Source organism: Protopterus annectens, chromosome 9.part0, assembly GCF_019279795.1.
Source record: "Protopterus annectens isolate FY-2018-M chromosome 9.part0, PAN1.0, whole genome shotgun sequence".
Lineage (NCBI taxonomy): Eukaryota > Metazoa > Chordata > Ceratodontiformes > Protopteridae > Protopterus > Protopterus annectens.
In genome coordinates this window covers 1,935,971,573-1,935,994,072 of record NC_056743.1, presented here as the reverse complement: position 1 = coordinate 1,935,994,072, position 22,500 = coordinate 1,935,971,573, and the positions used below count along the sequence as shown (strand labels likewise).

Below are 22,500 nucleotides of genomic sequence, written 5' to 3'. Positions count from 1 at the left end.
AGACTAACACGGTTAACAAATGTCTAAAAAATAAATAAATGTAGATATAGGTATGCTTATATACATGATATTATAGCAATAACCAATGACTGGGCATGGTATACTGAAGATTTACCCATGGTTGGTGTGGTTTAATTACGAGGGCAAAGCCCGAGTGATTAAACAAAAGCAACTGTGGGTAAATCTTCAATGTAACACACCCAGAAGTTGGTTATTGCTATTGTACAATGACATTATTTAAGAAAGAAATGATTTACTTTTCTTAAATAATGTCTTTGTATAATAGTGCTGTGGTGTTCTTCCACTTTACTCATATTCTGCTGCTTTCTTCATGAATGGCGCATGCATATGGGACTTACGTTCCCATGTTATGTTTCTTTAGTTTTGCAAAATGTACTTGATTTTCCTTGTATTTTCTCTGTACTCCATTAAGTACCTCTTGACCTCTTAGCTCAGGAAAACTTTAGCATATATTAATAAAAGAAAGTCCGGACCACTGGAGATTTTTTCTATTGGTATATGCTGAATTTAAGATGGGCATGCTGGTTGGGCTGATATATGTGTATGTGTATATGTCTGGATCCTAGTGAGAATATGCTTGTTTACAGATTGCTGTTAAAGCTGTCTGTCAGCCTGTGCAATCAATGCTTATACTAAGGGCCACTTAAAAATGTTGTTACCAGAAAATATCATCCCAATCCACTCACAACATTTCCTACATTGACTAACATTTTATATTTACCTAAACCCTAAATGAAACCTATAATAATAATGTCAGATTTGCCACAAAATGTTGCACTATATGGTAAGGAAAGCCCAACTATGTCAATTTTAAGTAATTCCCTGTAGGCTTGGTTTCATCATTCTGAGCTATGTGTTAGTTTGATAATCACTTAAAGTTTCAATTAAAACAAAACTTTTCACTTCTAAAAAAATGACACAGTAGGAGGGAGCATAGGTGAAAAATTCTTCTTTCACCTTGAAATGCATTGAAAAGAGTTGAAAATGTCCACATTCTCTTTGTGGAGACAGTGGAGACAGAGGTTCATTATGTATCTATGAGGGGATTCCCTTACTATGAATATCTATTCCTGAAGGGATTGTAATTTCAGTGTATGAGAAGTGGTAAAAAAGCCATTCTTGATGGGGTACGGCTTTGTAGGTGGTAAGGCAGGGTTTAAATTTCCTTCAGGAGTTTTGGCTCAGTTAAAAAACACAGAATGAAAAGTTGGAGTTGTGTGCAGTCCCACTACATTACTGTTTTCGAAGAATGGGCTGTGTTGGTATTGTGAAGGGGAGGGGGTCCTTCTCAGTTATATGCTGGTGGTGATGGCCATGCTTTGATATATTCAAGCTGGACAGGTTTTTAAGAAGATTGTTTCAATGGCTACCAAAAACAGAGTTAAGCAGGTGCATTCCAAACAGCTGCTAGATATTACAGGTATGTGTAGCAGTTTTATTTTTCAGATTGTCAAACTTTATTGCATCATACCTTCAGCTGCTGTATCACGTACATGTATTGAGAAAGAAATAGGCATGATTATGTATTTGGTGTATTTTTGTTGTAATGTTTTATGAGTAAGGAATGTAATGTTTTATAGCACTGGTGTTACATATTAGTTTACAAGTTTCTTTTAACTTTGGTGTGAGGGAGGCAGTTATTGATGCGGATTTTCCAGCTTTTTGGCTTTTGATTTCATGTTTTTATTGAATATGTTACAGTGAGTCCGTTTATTTTCTAACAGATGTGAATTAGCTGTGTATTTTCTTATTTATACACGTGTGAGCATAGAAAAAAATGTTTCTACAAATGATTAAATGATTATGTGTTTGTCTCTGTCTATATGCTCTGCATTATTCATACGCTGTCCTACAAGGCAGTAGCAAATCAGGTTATAACATTCCTGAAAGGTTACTTTTCTCTGAGGATAAAAAGCATAGCTGAAACTAATTAACAACTCAAAGAAAGCTGTTGAGTACAACTGCTATTTGTGATGCAGTCTGGTTAAGAAACTTCCCATAAGCGCTCATCCCCCAACCCCCACAGCCAAAGTTGAGACATGGTCAGAAACCCAGACTGAAAATATAAAAAAAGACCAGAATCAAAACAAAAAATCTCTGGGACAGTCCCTTTAAGTAAGACAAAAGAATTCCATTTAACCTCCAACAAGATGAGAAAACAGTTTTTAAAGCAGAAGCACACCCACAGACTCCAAAAACATGTTTATTTCATCATGGTTTGGTGTTTTCATCATTTAACACCACTCTGGGACTATTTACAGTTTTTTAAATATTTTTATATGTAATTTCTGAGTCTGACCATATGGGGTCTGGCATCTTGAGGTAATTCTGATTGTTTAAGCTGCCTCTTGGTATCCCACAATGCAGCGCGTGTCTGTAAAAAATTACATCACGCAGGCATCTTTCTTCCTAAAGCTCCTGTCACTGCATTGATTTTATGTGCATACACTGCTGTCTTTCAGTCAGTTTTAAGTAATCTTTCATGCCGTTCAGTGACTACTTAAAACACAAACAGTGCAAATGCCACAGAAGAGACTTTCAATTTGCTTTTTACTGCTGCTTCTTTTTAGAATGGCTAATTTGCAGTCTTTTGTTAAGCCTTAATTGTACTACTTTAACTCATCTCCCATCCCCTTCACACCTAACTTCCGTAGCTGAGAAAGTACTAAGGGTAATTTGAGCTGTTACCGCCTGTAATTGACACCCCACAGCAGGAGACTTGACTCATGTACTGTTTCCTTGTTCTAGCCCTTACTTTTTGTATAGGTAGGGGAAGGACTAGGATGGGTGGGTTTTTAGGATGGTTGTGGTGATGTCAGTTTGGGGAGGGAATTGGCCAGAAAACTACCCATATTCATTGGGCTTGATGACATCAATGAATTGGAGACTGCAGCAAGCTTTTCCAGGGTGGGATAAAAGTTTTTTGAAAGTGAAATCATCACAGTACAGACAGGTATTGTTCTAGTGGAGAGAAACAGTTGATTTAAAATATTTTAAATGCTGTATTGTTGTTTATTCATGGCAGGGAGAGTAAATATGGATAATAGGAGAGAAGCTGAGCATTTATTAATAGTATCCCATTGTTATCCTTTAATGAACTTAGGGTTTATAAAGAAGTGAAAATCATGAAGCCTGACAAGGAGGGAGGGGTGGTCATAATGGATTCCTGGATGTACTCAGGCAAACATGTTAGAATTGCTTAATATTAATTCCAGGTACATGCAGATACCCAAAAATGAAATAAATGTGGCCTACAGGAAAACTGATTTAGCCTTGGATTACAATTTGATTTTGCATCAGATCATTGACAATAATTTATATATGAATTTTTGAGTAATGCCAAGCATTTTTTACCATCATTTTTTTCAAATATATAAGGCTCATAAAAACCTTAATGATTCACCCCTCAGATCTATAGTGGTAGCTTCAGGTTCAAAAACACATCCTTTACCATTATATGTAGCTAGAAAGCTAAAATTTATACCACCTTTAAATAACCATCTCTTGGTTGATTCCTGGGATTTTTTGGTTAAAATTTCTGACAAATATCATGACCCTGTTTGTTACAACTGACATTCAATATTTGTTTTCAGTGATTCCTCACTCAGTTGGCTTAGAATGGGTGTCAGACATCATTGTTAGAAACAAATATTTATCTAACACACAGCTTCAGTTAATTATGGAAGTGTTAGAACTGGTGTTAGACACAATTTTCTTTTCTACGGAGGAGAGTACTATAAATTGACCAGTGGCATTGTCATGTAGGTGGCGTGTGTCTCCCTGTTTGCAAATATGGTGTTATTGAACTGGGAGCAAAATTATGTGTTTAGTTCAATACATTATTCCAAAATGCTAGTGTACTTAGACTTTTTAGATGACATTTTTACTCTCTGGAGAGCTACTAGGGATGCACTAGATGATTTTGTTACCTACATAAACCAAACTATGGAATTTTTGAGATTTGCTTATAATGTTGGAACAGAGGAAATAAGGTACTTGGATGTATAATTAGAGAAAGGTTTGGTTAACCATAAATTTAAAACAAAGATTTATAGGAGGAGTCATTTTACTAACTCTTACCTACGTTACACAAGTAACCACCCCTTCCACCAGAAGAGAGGTATCATTAAAGGGCAACAGGTGTGTATATGACATCTACTGTAAAAGACTTAGAACAGGAACTGTTTTGCGGCCCAGATGTTTATTAAACACGGCTATCAAGAACTGATGGTTAAAGATGTAAAGGAAGAAACTGAAAAAGGGTGGGGTCTAAAATATATCTCATTACTAGGCTGCTCTGATTTAACTGACAGACCTACTGCCCAAGGCCATGATAATCTCACAGTACAGGACCTGCTGGTAGCAGTTCTGCCCAAAGTGGACCAAAGGATGACTTCACAAGGTCCCTGATTTTTAGGTATGCCTCTGACACCACAAAAATCCAAAGAGTTATACAGAAATATTGGCATATTTTTTCCACAGAGCTTAACAGACCTGATGTTTTCTCCAGATTCCCCTTTTTGGGTATTAAAGAGGGCCCAATGTAAAAAAAAATACTTGAGGGGGCTTCTAAAAACAGGGTGGTAAGAATCCTCTTGGGAAAGTGGGGACTTTTAAGTGTGGGATCTGTAATCAATGTATACACATGGTCCATAGACAAGAAATCCAGTTAAATACTATACAGAACCCTTTAACAGCTAAGAACTATTTTAATTATACATCCAAAGGGCTTGTTTACTTAGCTTTCTGTCAAGTGTGTTCAGCTTATGATATGGAGAAAATGGAGAGACAGTAAAAACGATGGTCTGCGAACACCACTATGAAATTTCTAAATGTATAGAAATTAATGCCCTTTATAAGCATGTGAAAGATGGTCCTAAACAGGAGATTTTTATTTTGGGTGTTAGAGCAATTTGAACCAAACCTGAAGGTTGGACAATGGGAAACTTTATTGGAGTACCGTGAATTGTTATGGCAACTGTGGTTAATGCAGGGACACCCCCAGGGCTTTATGGACAACTTTCACTGGGTCTTTTATTAAAAATGAGGGCTGCTAAGTTGTGATGGAAAATGTATATAAATTTTGTTTCAAATGAAAAATGGTTTTAGGAATAAGTATAACCTGTGAAAATACTGTTTGTATTTTTTTTAATGTGCTTTTATTAATATTATTTTGCTCTGATTTTTGTATTAATTTTAACAATGCTACTTTGGATTTTGTAATAGCAGGAAATGATGTAACATTTTCGGCCATTGATTGTTCTTTATATGTAGACCGCCACGGTGGTGCAGCGTATAGTGTTCCCATCTCAATGCAAGAGCTCTCTGGTTCGATTCTCGGCTGGGGTGCCTTTTGTGTGGAGTCTGCATGTCCTCCCTGAAGTTACGTGGGTTTCCTTCCACATTTCAAAGACACACTACAAGTGGAATTGACATACTAAATTGGCCATAGGTGTGATTGTGTGCACGTGTGCGCATTTTATGGAAGGTTGGGTGCCGGGCTGGCAACTCAACACTGTAAAACTGCACTGCTAATCCTTCTGCGGACTGTTGTTCCACTATGGTGACCCCTGATGGGAAAACCCAACAGGAGAAGAAGAAGAAGGTTGTTCTTTACTTGTGGAATGACTAATACAAATCAAGTGGAAAACTGAGTGTCTTTATTCTGAAGTCTTTTAGTAAGACAAAAGTGGTAAATTCTGTGGAATAAAAACTTTAGATATACTGCTGTTCCTGCTGGTACTGATGTTTTTTTGTGGTGTGTTCTCAGACTTGGAGCTGTTTGCTAGGGTCTGCTTTGTTTATTAATGGTGTTTACCTTGGTTCCAGTTTTATTTTTTATTTTACATTTTCAGAACTCTCCCATCCCTTTTTAACTCAGAACAAACACACAAAACATAGTACACTTGCAACAGATGAAGTTTAACATTCCAGATAGAAGTAATTGCTTCAAAATGACAAGTGCAACCACAGGCATAACCTAAAACAAAATTATGCTTACCCATATTAAAGTGTATGTTATAGTCTACTGTTTGTAATAGTGAATGGGACTTTAAAGTTTATACTTATAGTAATGTGGTTTTAACTGAACCATTTGTGGATGTGTTTTCAAAAGGTGCTACCTTTTTCTCTACTTCAAAGGCTAAACTGCTTGATACACTTATTGATCTTAAATTATTTGTTAGGAAATTGAATCTTTGTTTATATTTTTCCAATGATGGATTGTCAACAAGATCTAATGAGAATATAACAACCAAACTGAGCACTTTTAATCCCCCACTCAACCCAGTTTTACAGCTGACTGAACATATTTGTGGCTATGATATTAGGGAATTAATGAGGAAGAAACCGAGCTTCTGTTGGTTTAATTTGGACAACACTCAGAGCAATGCTAACAAAGATATGTGAAAACAGATTAGTCAGGTTACTGAAACCTGACAAGGGTGGGGGGGGGGGTTAGTTGTTATAAATACTACTGACTGTGTTAAAATATTTGTGATTCTTAGTGAGGAAACTTATGAGGAGGTACCTAAAATGAAATGAATGTTACTTATAAAAGGATTGTTAAGTTATTATACAATATGTGAATGTAAGGAAAAATCACTAATGCAGAATATAATTATTTAAAAGTGGAATACTGGTTAACACCTATGATCTTTGGTATTCCAACGGTACATAAGAATTTGTTTGATCCCCCATTAAGACCAATTATGGATGGTAGGGCCTCCAGGACACACCCTCTGGCTAAACATATTGATCAAAAATTGAAAGGGCTACTATGAATCTGGACTACCTGGTTAGAGATTCATGGGACTTTGTTTAGCCAGGGTTACATCCAGCTTGTATGAGGGCAACACATTTTTAAATAATTGATGTTAAACATCTTTTTCAGTGATAGTGCATAAATTGGGGTGGGAATGGTGTTTAGAATTTTTTATAGAAAATAATGAACTTACAGCCATGGAAATTAATGTGGCCATGACATTAATGGAAACAGTGCTAATAATTTCATATATTTTGAGGACACTTATTGCATACAGGAATGGGAGGCACGTGTGCCACACTCTTTGCCAATACTGTTATGTCTACTTGGGAAAATAAAATTGTTTTCAAGAATGATTTTGCCCCATAGTGGTCCCTTTATACAAGGTACTTAGACGATATTTGTATTTTTTAAATGATTATTTAGAAAAAATAGATTATTATTTTTTTTTTATTTCATTAATACTGCTACATTTCTTAGATTTACATCATCTAAGTCAATAGAGGTTTTGCATTTTTTTGGATATTGAATTAAGGAAGGATATAAAGGGAAAAGCATTTATGTCAGCAATACATAGAAAATTTACCAATTTGAATTATGTGCTACATTTCAGCAGTTGCTATCCTTTTTATTAAAAGAAAGCTACAGTTAAAGGGCAAATTGTTAGGGCAGCAAGGATGGTTTTGAAACCAAAGGATTTTTTTGATGAGTGTAACAAACTCAATATGTTTTTGAGGAGAGGTCATCCTAACTTGCTCATTAGTAGCATTATTAGTAGGTTAAAAGAAAAAGAGAAACAGGTTTTTATAAAATATTATTGGGATCAGATTTTTTAATAAATATGTTGGTTATACAGAAAATATAAATAATGATATGACTAGAGCATTTATTAAAACCTTTAATGTTGATTACCTGAAAATTAAAAAAGTGTATTGAGAGAAATTGGGGTATTTTTAATTATTTTTGATGGTGCGAACAAAAAACTCTGTAACAATCCAAATGTTGTGATAAGGAAGGGGATATGTCATAAGAATATGATTGAATGGATAAATCTTGGTGTTAATATAGATGGTAGTGCAAGATGGGGCACATATAAATGTGGGGGCTGCAACTATTGTAAGTATATTTTTCAAGGAAAGAAAGTTCTTGTTGGAGAAGTTTTGATTTACCCCAATTTTTGATGCAGTTGTGGGATCAGAGGGTTAGTTTATGTGGAGCTTTGTCAGCAATGTGAGGGGTTCTACATAGGAATAATATTAAGATCCTTTAGGGAAAGGATTTATGAACACACATGCTGTTTTAAAAGGTAATCTTGACAATGCATTAGCTAAACATTTGTTGAACTTCCCTAACCACAAAGGTTTCATTTTCTGGTATAGAAAACACACTAATTACTCAAGAGGTGTTGCTTGTGGTTTGAATTTGGAAGCTCAGGAAATCGTTTTGAAAATTAAAACAAACACAGTGCTTACATCCGGATTAAATGGGGTGATCACAATTAACTGTATTTTAAAACTGAAATACATGGGGTTGTATTAATTCAAAATAGATATACTTAAGATACTACTGATTATATTATCTCTATGTCAATTAATGTTAGTGGGGAGATTTTTAACATGGATTGGATGAAGTTGTCACATGACTATTATGGATGTATTTTTATGGGGTGTCTTTTATTCATGGTTTATTCTGAGGAAGTTTCACATAGCAAGATGAAAGCATTCAATAAAGAATTTTATTTCACTGTTGTGGTGTCCCAGACCTTGGCATTTTGGTTTTAGAAGTTTAGTGATACACCAGGTGTTGAATTCTGGTTGTCTTATTTCTATTCCCCTCCCAGTTGTGAAAACCATCTTGCATGCTTTCATAAAACATTAACTTTTAGCCATAAGAAACACTGCACTGGACACCTTTAAATAAAACTAAAGTAAGCACTGTTCTATTAAAAAACATTAAATTATTAAAGCTGTTGTGGAGGCTACTATCTCTTATTCACTTCACATAGTTTCAAACTTTATTTTCCACTGAACTGTTTCCCATTGCACCTTTAAATGTTGTAGTTCCCTCAACAAAGACTGCTCAGAACTCTCAAGATTAATTGCTTACACCTGTAGACAGCTGCTATCCATGTAAAAGTAATCATCAAGGAAAAGCAGCTAACAACTTTACAGACACAAGAAGGAAATCTTTGTAAATTTCACTCAGAACACAATATACAGAATACCCCTGGCCAACTGCCTTCCACTGCTGACTTATTGTTTCTCACAGAGAACATTTGCTAATGGAAAAATAAGCTAATATATTTGCATGTGCAAGAACCTTGCTTTTTGTCATGGCTTTAATCATGTCTTTTTTTTGAAGACTGTATGTTTAAGAAAAACTTGTTTGTAGCTTAAGTGAAGGGCATTAATCCATGCATCCACCCTTGTAAAAACAAGGGAAATTATCATCTTAATTCTACATATAATCAGAATATGTTTACACCCCATTCCACCAGCCCAGGATCTTGCTTCTGTCCAGCCTTTGCCTTTCTTCTCTTATACTGTAAAGCCTATATTTCTTACAACTACAAACATACTTGTTTACTTTAATATATTTAACACATGCAACAGTCACTGAAAATACTCCCTTCAACATTTAAAATACTCATGACTGCACACTGTACAAAACCACTTTACAACATAGCATGCGGTTTATATCATTAAATATTTATAGAAATACTGTTAAACATAAAATGCTTTACTTACAGCTACTTATTTTCTCTTTAGTGTCCTTCTAAACATTAAAGACACGTTTAACAAATAAACAACAGTCCAGTCTTTTCTCAGCCACTTTTTCTTGCAAAGTTATGTTTTGCAAATTTGATTGATGCCTTTATAATCTCCCATTATTCACAAATTTCAATGTTGCTGGTCTTCTTCCTGATCATTTCCAACTTTCAACTCCATACTCTGGTTCAAATTCAAAGTACTCCTGACTTTTCTAGTCAACTCCTGTGCTTTCTTTCTGTCTCTTAAGCATCTCCTTTGGAAGTTTGGAAAGGGATTTACTGGCAAAGTCTCTCTATGAGCTTTACTGTCAGAAGAATGAGAAGCAGAGTCCCCTTCTGCTTGCTTGCTCACCTTTTGTTGGATAATCTTTTTTTTTATTTCCTCCTAAGCCTGTACTACATTAAAATGTGTTTGATCCTCCAGGGAAAAATACTCTGAAGACAGATGGATACAACACCTTGAATCTGACACCTGCCTCTCAACATTCCCTGATTGCTGGGATAAATTTGTTTCTCTTCTGCCTGGTGTATAGTAAATAATCATTTTTACCAAAACTCTTGATGTATCCAATTTTAATAGTTCTCCCTTCTTCCACAATTTTGACAGGATCAACTCTTTCAGATGGATAATGAAAATCTGCGAGTACACCAATGAGTGCCTAGCTGCTATACCGGGAACAAACTTGTAACGACCAGCGTAAAAATAATAGATAGAATTTATTACAAAAACACAAACAGTACAGAGTTTAGCGCTTTCACCCACATTAACAGGGCTTCCTCAGAACTCATAATACTTAATCGACCTGGTGATTATATGCCTTCTTTAGTGCCAAAAAACATTCAAATATTTAAAGTGACATTACATTTAAAAACACTATGAATAAATACGATACAAGTGATTGCATATTGCTATAACTGCTGCTGGTAATGTGTAAAATATGAACTAATAAAAATACCTTAAATTTGTCATAATAAATTTTCTATGACTTGTCTAAGAGTTCCATTAAATTGAATGATTATGAATTAACTCTTTAAAATATTGAACAACTTTTTTATCATTAGTCATTTCTTATCAGTATGGTTTTATAGATATGTAGTCATTAAGACCTGGGGGAATGGTAGCATCAAAATAAATTTGCCACCAAATCTCCCTATAACTTAATAAACTCTTCATGTCCCCTCCCTTTGGGTCAGTTTTTACTATTTCTAAAATGATAAATTTAAAATAATGATCATCCCCTTCATTAGAAATGTGTCTGTATAATGCATTATTCTTGTCTCTCATCTTTATGCTATACATGTGGTCATAAATTCCTTTTTTAAGATGCCTCTCAGTTTTTCCAGTGTAAAAACTGGGACATTTTTGACATTTACTTAAATAGACCACAAACTTACTATTACAATTACCTAGTCTGCTTTTAATAAAGCTTCTTAATTCATTGTTTAAATAGATTGTTGTCTCATCAGACATATATTTGCACTGGTTACAGGTGCGACATTTCAAACTCCTACCTAGAGCAAATTTCCTGTCTGTCATTGAGTCTGTCTTATTTTCTGTCATTTGCTTGATGTTGCTCCCCATTTTAAAAATAAAATTAGGTTTTAAACCAATAATCTTAGTAATTTGGACATCATTAAAAATTAAGTACCAAGAATCACTTATGATTTTCTTAACATAACTAGCTGCCATATTATATTGAATCACACATGATTTTTGGAAATTAATACCGTTAATAGATTCCATATTCCTCTTGACATGTAGTGTACTAGATCTTTGTCCTGTATCTCTATTCTTACTACCTAACAATGGTGGAGATCTGATGTCACGTAGATTTAAAATATACTGTATTGTGGTGTCCATCATGTTACTAGGATATCCCCTTTGCAAAAATATCTCTTTAATGTATTTTAATTCTATCCTTAAGTCTTCATCATCTGAGGTCATACGTGCTGAGCGTATACATTGACCTTTAAATATATTATTTTTTAATTTCTCAGGATGGCAGCTTGAATAGTGCAGGTAACTATTAGAAAATGTATCTTTCCTATGAATAGATGAAGAAAACTGATATGCTTCATATTTAATATAAGTATCCAGATAGGGTACACCTGTGTTATTGTGACAGTAGGTAAATTTTAAATACTTACTACTAGTATTGAGAGATTGAATAAATAATTCTAATGTTTTTGTGTCTGCCCCCCATAAAATATAGATGTCGTCTAAAAATCTTGAGTAATATTTAACATGTTGATAAAATTCACTCTGAAATAAAAACTGATCTTCCCAGTGCAGCATCACCAAACTGGCGTAAATTGGGGCACACGCGGCTCCCATCGCTACACCCCTTGTCTGTTTAAAAATCTCTCCTTCAAAATAAATAAAATTGTTGTCAAGAACTATTGACATCATTTCTTGTAATAAACATGTCTTCCCAGTCCATGTCTGAATATTTCCTAATACTGTAAGTGAAAGCTTCGATTCCATCATCCCTTACGATGCAAGAAAAAAGATCTATTACATCGATAGTTAAAAATGTTACATTGTCAAGATCTGTATCCGTTGGAAAGTTCCTGAGAAAATTCCAAGAATCTTTCACTAAATGGGGTACATTTTCATAAATGTCTTTCAATTTAGAATCGATATATCTCCCTAAAGTAAAAGTTTTGGAATTTCTTCCAGATACTATTGGCCTAAATGGGGGGGGGGGGTCAATTCTGTCCTTATGAACCTTAGGTATACCCACAAAAGAAGCTAGTTTAGGATACTGAACCTTTAAAAAATCATAATCATCTTTGGTAATTCTCCCCTCAATATAATATTCCTCAATATAAGAATCTATTCTATAGTGTGCTATATTGCGTTCACTGATTGAAATTGGTGTGTAGTTACCAGAGTGATGTAAAATATCATACATTTTCTTAATATATCTAAAATTGTCATATAAAACTACACCTCCCCCCTTATCCGGTTTTTCGCTTTTAGCTGGTATGATTGCATCTTTATCAAAATAGGTCTTGGATGCTTACTCCTGGCCAGGTCTGGAGCATACACTTAATGTGCTCTTTCATTTAATAAATCATGCTGTGGAACACCAATCCAGTTGCTTGTGTCTGTTTTTATAAAATAAAATTAATGCAGTCTGGTTCTTCCAGTTTCTCTGTACAGCAGAAAATCTCGTCTTTTCTCTGTCTTCTAACTCTTATTTTTTTAAACAGCTCTTCTTGAAAAGCTTCATATTCAGTCAGCCTTTTCTTCATTTCAACCTCTGATTTTTGTAGCTTTATCAGTTCATTTGAAAAGCTAGCTAACAATATTATTTTTTTTCAGTCTTTTATTTGATATATTCCTTCAAACATTTCATTTCTTTAAATCATCTCTGAGTACATTTGATTTATTTTCCCTCTAAATTACTTGAGATCATTTCTTGAACCAAAGCTGAAGCTTGACCTGCTTTTTGCTGAACAACTTCAGGAATCTACTCAGCCAGTGTTTTCGTGTCACCTTTTCTGGTTGATTTTCTTTCAAGTTCTCTATTTGTTGGCAACCAGACAGTGTACTTATTTATTTTATTTAACATTTGTTTACCAGGGAAAGTCTGGCTTCGAACAAAGTCAATTTTCAGTGGAGACAAATGCTCTAGAAGCATGTCTTTTACTTACTACCCAGTAACTGAATTTTACCAAAGCTTATAACTTCACTAGTATATTTTCTCAGCTTCTGCTTTCACACTGGGACAGCTGAAATTAAGCTGTTGAGCAGTGAGCACCCATCTTGGACGGCACTATCCTTTTGATCCTTGATTTGCTTGGTGAGAAAATGCTGAGGACATTCAAGTTTTGCCAAGTGTTTGGACAGGTACACACCAAAGGTGGCATTACATTCAATGATCAGTCTAATAAGTGCCAAATAAAGTAGAATGATCACATCCATGGACCTGGAAAACATATCCTTACTAATAAGCTGCACAATGAAAAATGACTTTTTACAATACTGGATATAAGATGACTGAAGGATAGTTCCTTATCTACATAGTTTCTCAGGTCCCTAACTACTGGATCAGTTTTCTGAAGTGTGTTTTCAATGTGATAGCTATAGAAGATGTTATGCTTGCCACAGGATACTATTATACATTACTTGGCATTTAATTTAAGTGTATGGTTTTGACATCCGCTATTTGTTTTGGAGCGGTCTTCCTGGAGGATCTTGGCATCCTCTAGAGAGTTTAATGTCACCTAGATTACAGTCATCAACTTGGTCAGCCATAATTCATCAATATTAGTTTTCACCTCTGAGAATTAAATACTAAAGAGCAGTGGCCCAAGGACAGAATCCTGGGGTGCACCACTTGTGACAGATCTTTTAGAGGAGGAGAAGCCACCACTCTAATTTCCTGGGTAATAATTGTGAGTCAGTTTGGTGTCCAATAGCTATACAGTGATTAACATTTGGCTAGGGCAGTGTATCAATGATGTTTGAATGACTTATCAAGGTCCAGGTGTGCTATGTACTGAGCTCCCCCCTCATCCATTCTCTTGGTAACCTTCTTGAAGAAGTGCCCCAGGTTACAAAGGCAGACAGGATCTGCCCTGACAAAACTAAACTGGATTGGGTCAATGGTTTGTGGATTACCTATGGTTTTATTAATTCCATAACCATCATTTCCATAGACTTACAGATGAGGCTTGTCAGACTTATGGGTCTACAGTTACTTGGGTCAGTTGACACCCCACTTTTGTGCAACAGGATGACTGCTGTCTTTCATCAGGTATACAGCCTATTTGGAAGCTGATAAACTCAGCAGGGAATGACATGGGTCCTTTTTCAGTCTGACCAGTAGGCATCCTGGAATATTATCCAGCCACACAGAAGCAGTACTCATGACCTAGAGACTGCCTTGAAGACTTACTCTAGGGACATTTTTGGGGGGTGTAGATGTACGTATGTGATTTGAAAATGATGGGGGAGAGGGTGAAAACTGAGCTAAATTCATGTGATAGAAGATTGGCTCTGTCCTCTGTGTATGAGTAGGTGGTAATGTTTACTATTGGTTTTGAGGGTTTTAACATAATTAAAGGCTTTGCGGTTGTGCTTTGACTGGGTTGCTTGATTTAATCAGGGACCAGACTGCCCTGTTAAGTTTAGCAAGATCATTTTTAGTTTATTGGGTGCTCCTTTTATTGTTTTGTGCAATATTTTTTTTTCTTTTGTTGTACAGACTATTTATATTTGGGTTCCACCATTAATTTTTAAACTTAACATTATATTTACTTTGGAGATGGACATACAGTATTTCCCTATATGTGTAGAATTTATCTGTAAAGGATTCGGCATATGCAATGGGATAATCAGATTTGCAGGAAATGTTAAATTTAGCCAGGTCACCACTCACTTTTAGTAGGCTGTTTTTATCTCTGAACACTGAGGTATTAGAAGATGCTTCCAGCTTCAGTTTTAGGGTGTATTTGACTGGTTTATGGTCAGATTGGACTAGAGAGAAGGTGATAACTGGTAAGAAGCAAAGATGACCCATACTGGTATGTGACTGGTTTATGGTCAGATTGGACTAGAGAGAAGGTGACAGCTGGTAAGGAGCAGAGATGACACATACTGGTATGTGACTAGTTTATCGTCAGATTGGACTAGAGAGAAGGTGACAATTGGTAAAGAGCAGAGATGACCCATACTAGTATGTGACTGGCTCATCGTCAGATTGGACTAGACAGAAGGTGGCAATTGGTAAGGAGCAGAGATGAGCCATTCTGGTATGTGGCTGGCTTATGGTCAGAATCGACTAGAGAGAAGGTGACAATTGGTAAGGAGGAGAGATGACCCACACTGGTATGTGACTGGTTTATGATCAGATTGGACTAGAGAGAAGGTGACAATCGGTAAGGAGCAGAGATGACCAATACAGGTATGTGACTGGCTTATTGTCAGATTGGACTAGAGAGAAGGTGACAATTGGTAAGGAGGGATGCATCAAGTCCAGGATTTTGTTGCCCCTAGTAGGAGGTGTGGATTAAATGGTCCAAAGATTTTGTATTTATGAAGTACAGAAATCTCTAGCAAACATCAGGGAGAGAAAAACACTGACTGTAAAACAAAGTCAACCAGCATGGCAGCCTCCTTTCACATTATATTGAGGTATAACAAATTAGACTATAAACACTTACATTGATACAGAGATATTAGTAATACAGGAAAGGACTATAAACACTTCCATTGATACAGGGATATTAGTAATACAGGAAAGGACTATAAACACTTCCATTGATACAGGGATATTAGTAATACAGGAAAGGACTATAAACACTTCCATTGATACAGGGATATTAGCAATACAGGAAAGGACTATAAACACTTCCATTGATACAGGGATATTAGCAATACAGGAAAGGACTATAAACACTTCCATTGATACAGGGATATTAGCAATACAGGAAAGGACTATAAACACTTCCATTGATACAGGGATATTAGCAATACAGGAAAGGACTATAAACACTTCCATTGATACAGAGATATTAGTAATACAGGAAAGGACTATAAACACTTCCATTGATACAGGGATATTAGTAATACAGGAAAGGACTATAAACACTTCCATTGATACAGGGATATTAGTAATACAGGAAAGGACTATAAACACTTCCATTGATACAGGGATATTAGTAATACAGGAAAGGACTATAAACACTTCCATTGATACAGGGATATTAGTAATACAGGAAAGGACTATAAACACTTCCATTGATACAGGGATATTAGTAATACAGGAAAGGACTATAAACACTTCCATTGATACAGGGATATTAGTAATACAGGAAAGGACTATAAACACTTCCATTGATACAGGGATATTAGTAATACACGGAAGGACTATAAACACTTCCATTGATACAGGGATATTAGTAATACAGGAAAGGACTATAAACACTTCCATTGATACAGGGATATTAGTAATACAGGAAAGGACTATAAACACTTCCATTGATACAGGGATATTAGTAATACAGGAAAGGACTATAAACACTTCCATTGATACAGGGATATTAGTAATACAGGAAAGGACTATAAACACTTCCATTGATGCAGGGGTATTAGTAATACAGGAAAGGACTATAAACACTTCCATTGATACAGGGATATTAGTAATACAGGAAAGGACTATAAACACTTCCATTGATGCAGGGATATTAGTAATACAGGAAAGGACTATAAACACTTCCATTGATACAGGGATATTAGTAATACAGGAAAGGACTATAAACACTTCCATTGATACAGGGATATTAGTAATACAGGAAAGGACTATAAACACTTCCATTGATACAGGGATATTAGTAATACAGGAAAGGACTATAAACACTTCCATTGATACAGGGATATTAGTAATACAGGAAAGGACTATAAACACTTCCATTGATACAGGGATATTAGTAATACAGGAAAGGACTATAAACACTTCCATTGATATAGGGATATTAGTAATACAGGAAAGGACTATAAACACTTCCATTGATACAGGGATATTAGTAATACAGTTAAGGACTATAAACACTTCCATTGATACAGGGATATTAGTAATACAGGAAAGTTCTAGATATGATGAAAAACGTGTATTGTTCAGTTTCCGGGTGCAGTCATCACTGTACTGGGTAAAAGGTAGATGCAACAATACAGATTTTAACAAGTAATAATAAAATGTGATATGAATAAGATAAACAGTACAGAGAGTAACAAAAGTCACAGAAATAGCAGAACAGTAAAACAAACTGATAAAATATATTTATTTTATTAATTTATTATTTGGTAACCACATAGGAGGACTGGTCCAGAGACCCTTTTCAGCTGCGACCCAGGCACAGAGATGAAAATTAAATAATTATCAGAAAGAATCACGTTAGTATCAGCATGTAAGCAATCTATGCCATGCAGGGACTACTCATTTTTGTAAGAACATAAAGCTTACTAGAATTGGCAACACCCTGTTGGACAACTTGATAGCAAGTTCCAGAGGTGAAGTCCCTGATGTACAAAGGCCCAAGACCAGGAAGACTCCAGCTACACTGCCAGAACCCATAACATCCCCTGGGGAGCACAGTGCAGGGATCAGCTCGGTCAATAACCAGGTTAAGAAGCCTCACAGGTAGAAAGAACCCAAGCCATGTAGGTTTAGAGATACTAGTACAAGAAATGTGTTGCTGTAGTATGAACAGCCAGTGAAGTTCCCATAGGACCTGCATAATGTAATGTCACGCACACACCCCTGTAAGTAGCCAGAGTGTGGAGATTTTCACCAGCTGTGGGTGGTGGAGCTCTGCCTCTGGAAGATCTAACTAAAGGACATTAAAGTAATCCAATCAGGATCAGAGTAGGGCAGTGCAGGAACATCTAACAATAGAAAAAGGTGTTTGATATGGATGATAGACCTAGGCCTGAAAAAATATTTGACAACAGCTGAAGTCTGGTCCTTTAACATCAATAATTTCCCTTAAACAGCAGACCTTAGACATAAATTGTAACTTGTCAACACTGTAACTGATGCTGGAAAACTGGCATTAAGAAGTCACTAGGTGTGGCATATGATCATAGTCCTGGAGATGTTGCTTAAGCCAGTTAATGACCATCAAAATTTGTATGCATTGCAAGTGTTTAGCTAAGTGGTTAACAGCTGATGTGAACTACTGAGAGCACAACAGGTAAAGCTGTGTGTCACAACTGTCTCAGTGAAATAATGGCTCCCAGAATACCTGTGAAACACCACAGTACAGTGAGTAGGAAGCTGATGAATTAACCCCAGATACCACACTCTGAGTTTACCTGGATAAAGAAGAGGCAAACTGATGGAGAAGTATTTCATTGATACTACAGCAGTGCTCTAGTTACTGAACTAAGGTGGAATGGTCCATCATACCAAAAGCTGAGAGATTTTTGTCAGACCAGAGCACAGTTGTGGCACTGCTACCCCCATAAGATCACTGAAGACTCTAATAGCCATCTCAGTGCTATGCACAGCAAGCAAATTGAACTGTGAAGGATCGTTGCATTCTATATCAAAAATAAGTTTTCATCTGTATGTACAGTATTTCAAGAACTTTACTGGTAAAATGAAGCTTTGAGAAGAGACTGCACTTATCCAGATGTCGTCATCATCATCATCAAGATTATCCAGATAATAGGGTCCTAAACCTTACTTATCCAGTTTACAGGGTCCTAAACCTTACTTATCCAGTTTACAGGGCCCTAAACCTTACTTTTCCATTTTACAGGGCCCTAAACCTTACTTTTCCAGTTTACAGGGCCCTAAACCTTACTTTGTGAGAGTGGGAACAATCAAAGCCCCTTTCAGTTGAGATGGAAATAACTCTATTTCACCAGTGTTCGATATTATGAATATAAGGCTGAAATTAATTCTGTTGTAAATATGCTGAAAGAAAAAGCTTGCTTAAATGCAGAAACAGAGTTTAGTAATATGTGATCAGCAACCATACTAAATGATTGTGGCTTAAAAAAATAAGGAACTTGCTTATGAGTGTATTACACACACACACATCAAGAAAACTGACTTCTTACAGACAAGACAAGAATGTAATCTGCTTTCACTGGACAACAGGACATGCTTTTCTAAGAAAGTTTAAAAATGTGCTTTTCTAATCCACAAGGCGTTTCCTTGAAGACAGTTTACTTATCATCATTTGCACAAGAACAGATGTGTCAGCATTTGCATCATCAAGGCAGTATCTTTCCAAAACCAAGAGGGTGTGAGTTTAACTAAAATATGTAAATCTAGTTATGTTAGAGGTATGGTAGGGACACAAGTCCTGAGGTAAATGTTATATCTCTCACATCATCTGTACTATATGAGAAGTAAAGTGAAACAGTACTTTAAGCTGCAACGTTACTCCGTTTGGTTTATTATAAAAAGTTATTTGTTATTGCTCTAAAGTTGATGCTGCAAAGTATATTCTCTCATCAGTGTATATTCTGCAAGTTTCTGTATGCGACAGACTGTGAATGCAACTATAACCAGACTTTGATTCCAGCCAGCAAGACTGAGTGTCTTAAGAGGACTTCAAATCCCACAGCAAGCAGCAAGTAAGAGCCATCCGTATAATTTTTCAACCAGGATATCCTTTTCTCCCTTGAAGACAAATACATTAAATAAAGAAGGTAAATGTTGAATTATAAAGGGGGTGTGCGCACCAACAGTCATTAAAACAACTGTAGGCAGACTGTCAAATCCCTTCTTAAAAATGAACCTTTGACAGTTTGAATAGCATTTTAGCTGAAAAGTTCTGTCGTTAAGGTGAATGTGGCACTGTGGCACACAACTGTACTTTTTGCATGCCATAAGTGTCTTCTCCAGTTTTTAGTTCATGTACTTGCCCATATCTGTTATTGCTCTTTATTGTTTCTCCAGGTTTTATGACTCAAGATGAGTGCAAGAAGTTTGACAGTCTGCAGTCAGCTTACAACAAGTACTGGGTACCGTGTGTCTGGTTCTCAAATCTAGCCGCCCAAGCACGAAAAGAAGGTCGGGTCAAAGATGATCACACGCTGAAACTGCTCTTGGAGGTAACGTGAACAAGTTAAATGTACCTGCAGGATAGAGGGCAGGGCAGCAGCTGTGACTGCCTGCCTGCTGTCCAAGATGGAGGAAGGGAGGGAGCACTGGTCAGAGAACAGCAGCAAGTGTTGTGATTGGCTGATTGCTATCATAAATGACATGAGGAGGAGGGCTCATTGGTTAGAGACTGCCTGCCTGCTGCCATGGTGCAGGGTTGGTTAGAGAACAGCAGCAGGTGCACTGGCCTTCCTGCTGCTGCAGGGCAGAAGTGATTGGTTAAAGTAGCAGCATCAATGAAGACAATGGAAAATGAGAGAGTGGTAGTAGGAGATGTCATTGATGGAGGAGATCTGTTTGGTGAGAGAGCAACAGCACAACCTGTGATTCTTCGGCTTGTTGTCATGAAGGGAGCTTTGGTTAAAGAGTGTCATTAGTGATGGACCTGATTGACTGTCAACCTGCTGGCTGTCATGGGTTGTTTAGCATCTGCAGGACCTGTGACTTCCTACCTGTTGCTCTAGATGGAAGGTGGTTTGGTTGAAATGGCAAGAGGACCTTGACCTGCCTACTACTATGGGCCTGTTAGACAGCAGAACCTATACCTATTGTAGGTCAGTTAGAGAGCAGAGGATCCTTTGCCTCCCTACTATTATATGTTTGAGGACAGTGGCAGGACCTGTGCCTGCCTACTGTCATAAGTAAGACAGCAGTAGCAAGACCTTTGCCTGCCTACTATCATAAGTTAGTTAGTAATCAGTTTCAGGGCCTGTGCCTGCCTACTGTCATAAGTAAGACAGCAGTAGCAAGACCTTTGCCTGCCTACTATCATAAGTTAGTAAGTAGTTTCAGAGCCTGTGCCTGTCTACTATTGTAGGTGAGTCAGATAGCAGCATGACCTGTATCTTCCTGCCAAAGGTCTGTTAGTCAACAATGGCAGGACCAGTGTCTGCATACTGTCATAGGTCAGTTAGACAGCAGTAGCAGGACACGGGCCTGCCTGCCTACTATCTCGGAGAGAGGGTTGGATGGGAGACACCCCACAGTTTGACAAGAGTTCACACAGTAAAATTACTGAAAACTGCTTAAATGATGCAAAAGCAGGCTCCAAAGGGTGACTTCTTGTTTCCCAGTATTACTAGGAATATAGTGTAAACTTTGACTGGTTATGATTAAGGACAAGGTAGCAAGGAAGCACCATTGCTTTGGTGGAGGTGGGGGGGTTGCTCTGAATTTCTTCACATACAGTCATGCCCACTGCCTAGAATTGCCCCTGTATCTGCTGTATGCATACTGTGACACTATGGAACACTTACAAACATGTGTAAGTAGCTCAGCTTGTACTTGAACCCAGAGCCTTTACACTACACTTCCGTTTATACTATGAGCTGTACCACTATAGCAGTTGAAGACCTGTGCATTATTTAGCACATTATTTGTACACTGCCTGTTCATCATAGCAGTCCCCACTCATCTGTGACTGCAGTAGCATTGTAAAGGGCACTAAAATGTCTCCTTGTTGTGCGTGTGCCTACACATCTCTACATGTCCATGGTTATCAGTATTTGCTCTGGTACTAATTGTTGCTTTTTTACAAGATCATTTCTGATCCTGCCTGAGATGTCACTGCTTCTTTATCCTACACCTTACTGTCTTTTTATTTGTTTATTCCTTCTTTTGGTAACCATGCAAGTCAGCTTTCCTAGAGGACCATTTTCACTCACCAGTATGCCCAGTGCATTCTGGGATGATACTGCTACCTGTCTATCATGGTGTTGTAAGCATGATCCTAGCTTTTAAGGCTGGTGCAGCAGGCTATGCATACTGCAGTGTGGGGGAGTGCTGCTGCTCACTTCCCATACATTTATCTCTAGAAAGGTGTCAGCTAGTGACTACCAGTAAACAAATACAGTTATTGGATTAGCCAATTCACATTGACCTTCCCAGGCCCAAAGCTTTGTAAACATCAAAACCTTGTCTAGCAGAAAGGTGGAAGTGGGTGGGGGAAGTTATAGCTTCCATGAAATAGTGAATAGCTTAAATGTGTGTGTGTTGTCGGCACTGACAACACTTTGTCTTTGCATCACATATAAATGAATCCGGACCATAGTGTCAGTTTGTTTTGCTGACAAAATCAAGTCTGTACCCTGCAGCAATAAAATCATAACTAGGGAAGGGGCAGCCTAATTATCATCTATTTATATGTGTTAAATCCTTACCTGGGAAGTGATTACAGTAAAATGTACAACAGCCAGACGTACACATGCCATTGGTTGTTAGGGTGCTACATGTAATTACATTGGTTGTTAGGGTGCTGCATGTAATTATATTGGCTGTTAGGGTGCTCCATTTAATTACATTGGCTAAGGTGCTGCATG

The 22,500-nt window shown here is 36.9% G+C and overlaps 1 protein-coding gene across 1 annotated transcript in view; it reads left to right on the top strand.

Moving 5' to 3' along the window:
• Positions 1-22,500, top strand: part of LOC122810835 (bestrophin-2-like) — a 310,332-nt gene that overhangs the window by 162,516 nt on the left and 125,316 nt on the right. Inside the window, exon 4 of the mRNA XM_044082389.1 lies at positions 19,979-20,133. Within this exon, the coding sequence (XP_043938324.1) occupies positions 19,979-20,133 (155 nt within the window). The remainder of the gene's footprint in view (positions 1-19,978; positions 20,134-22,500) is intronic.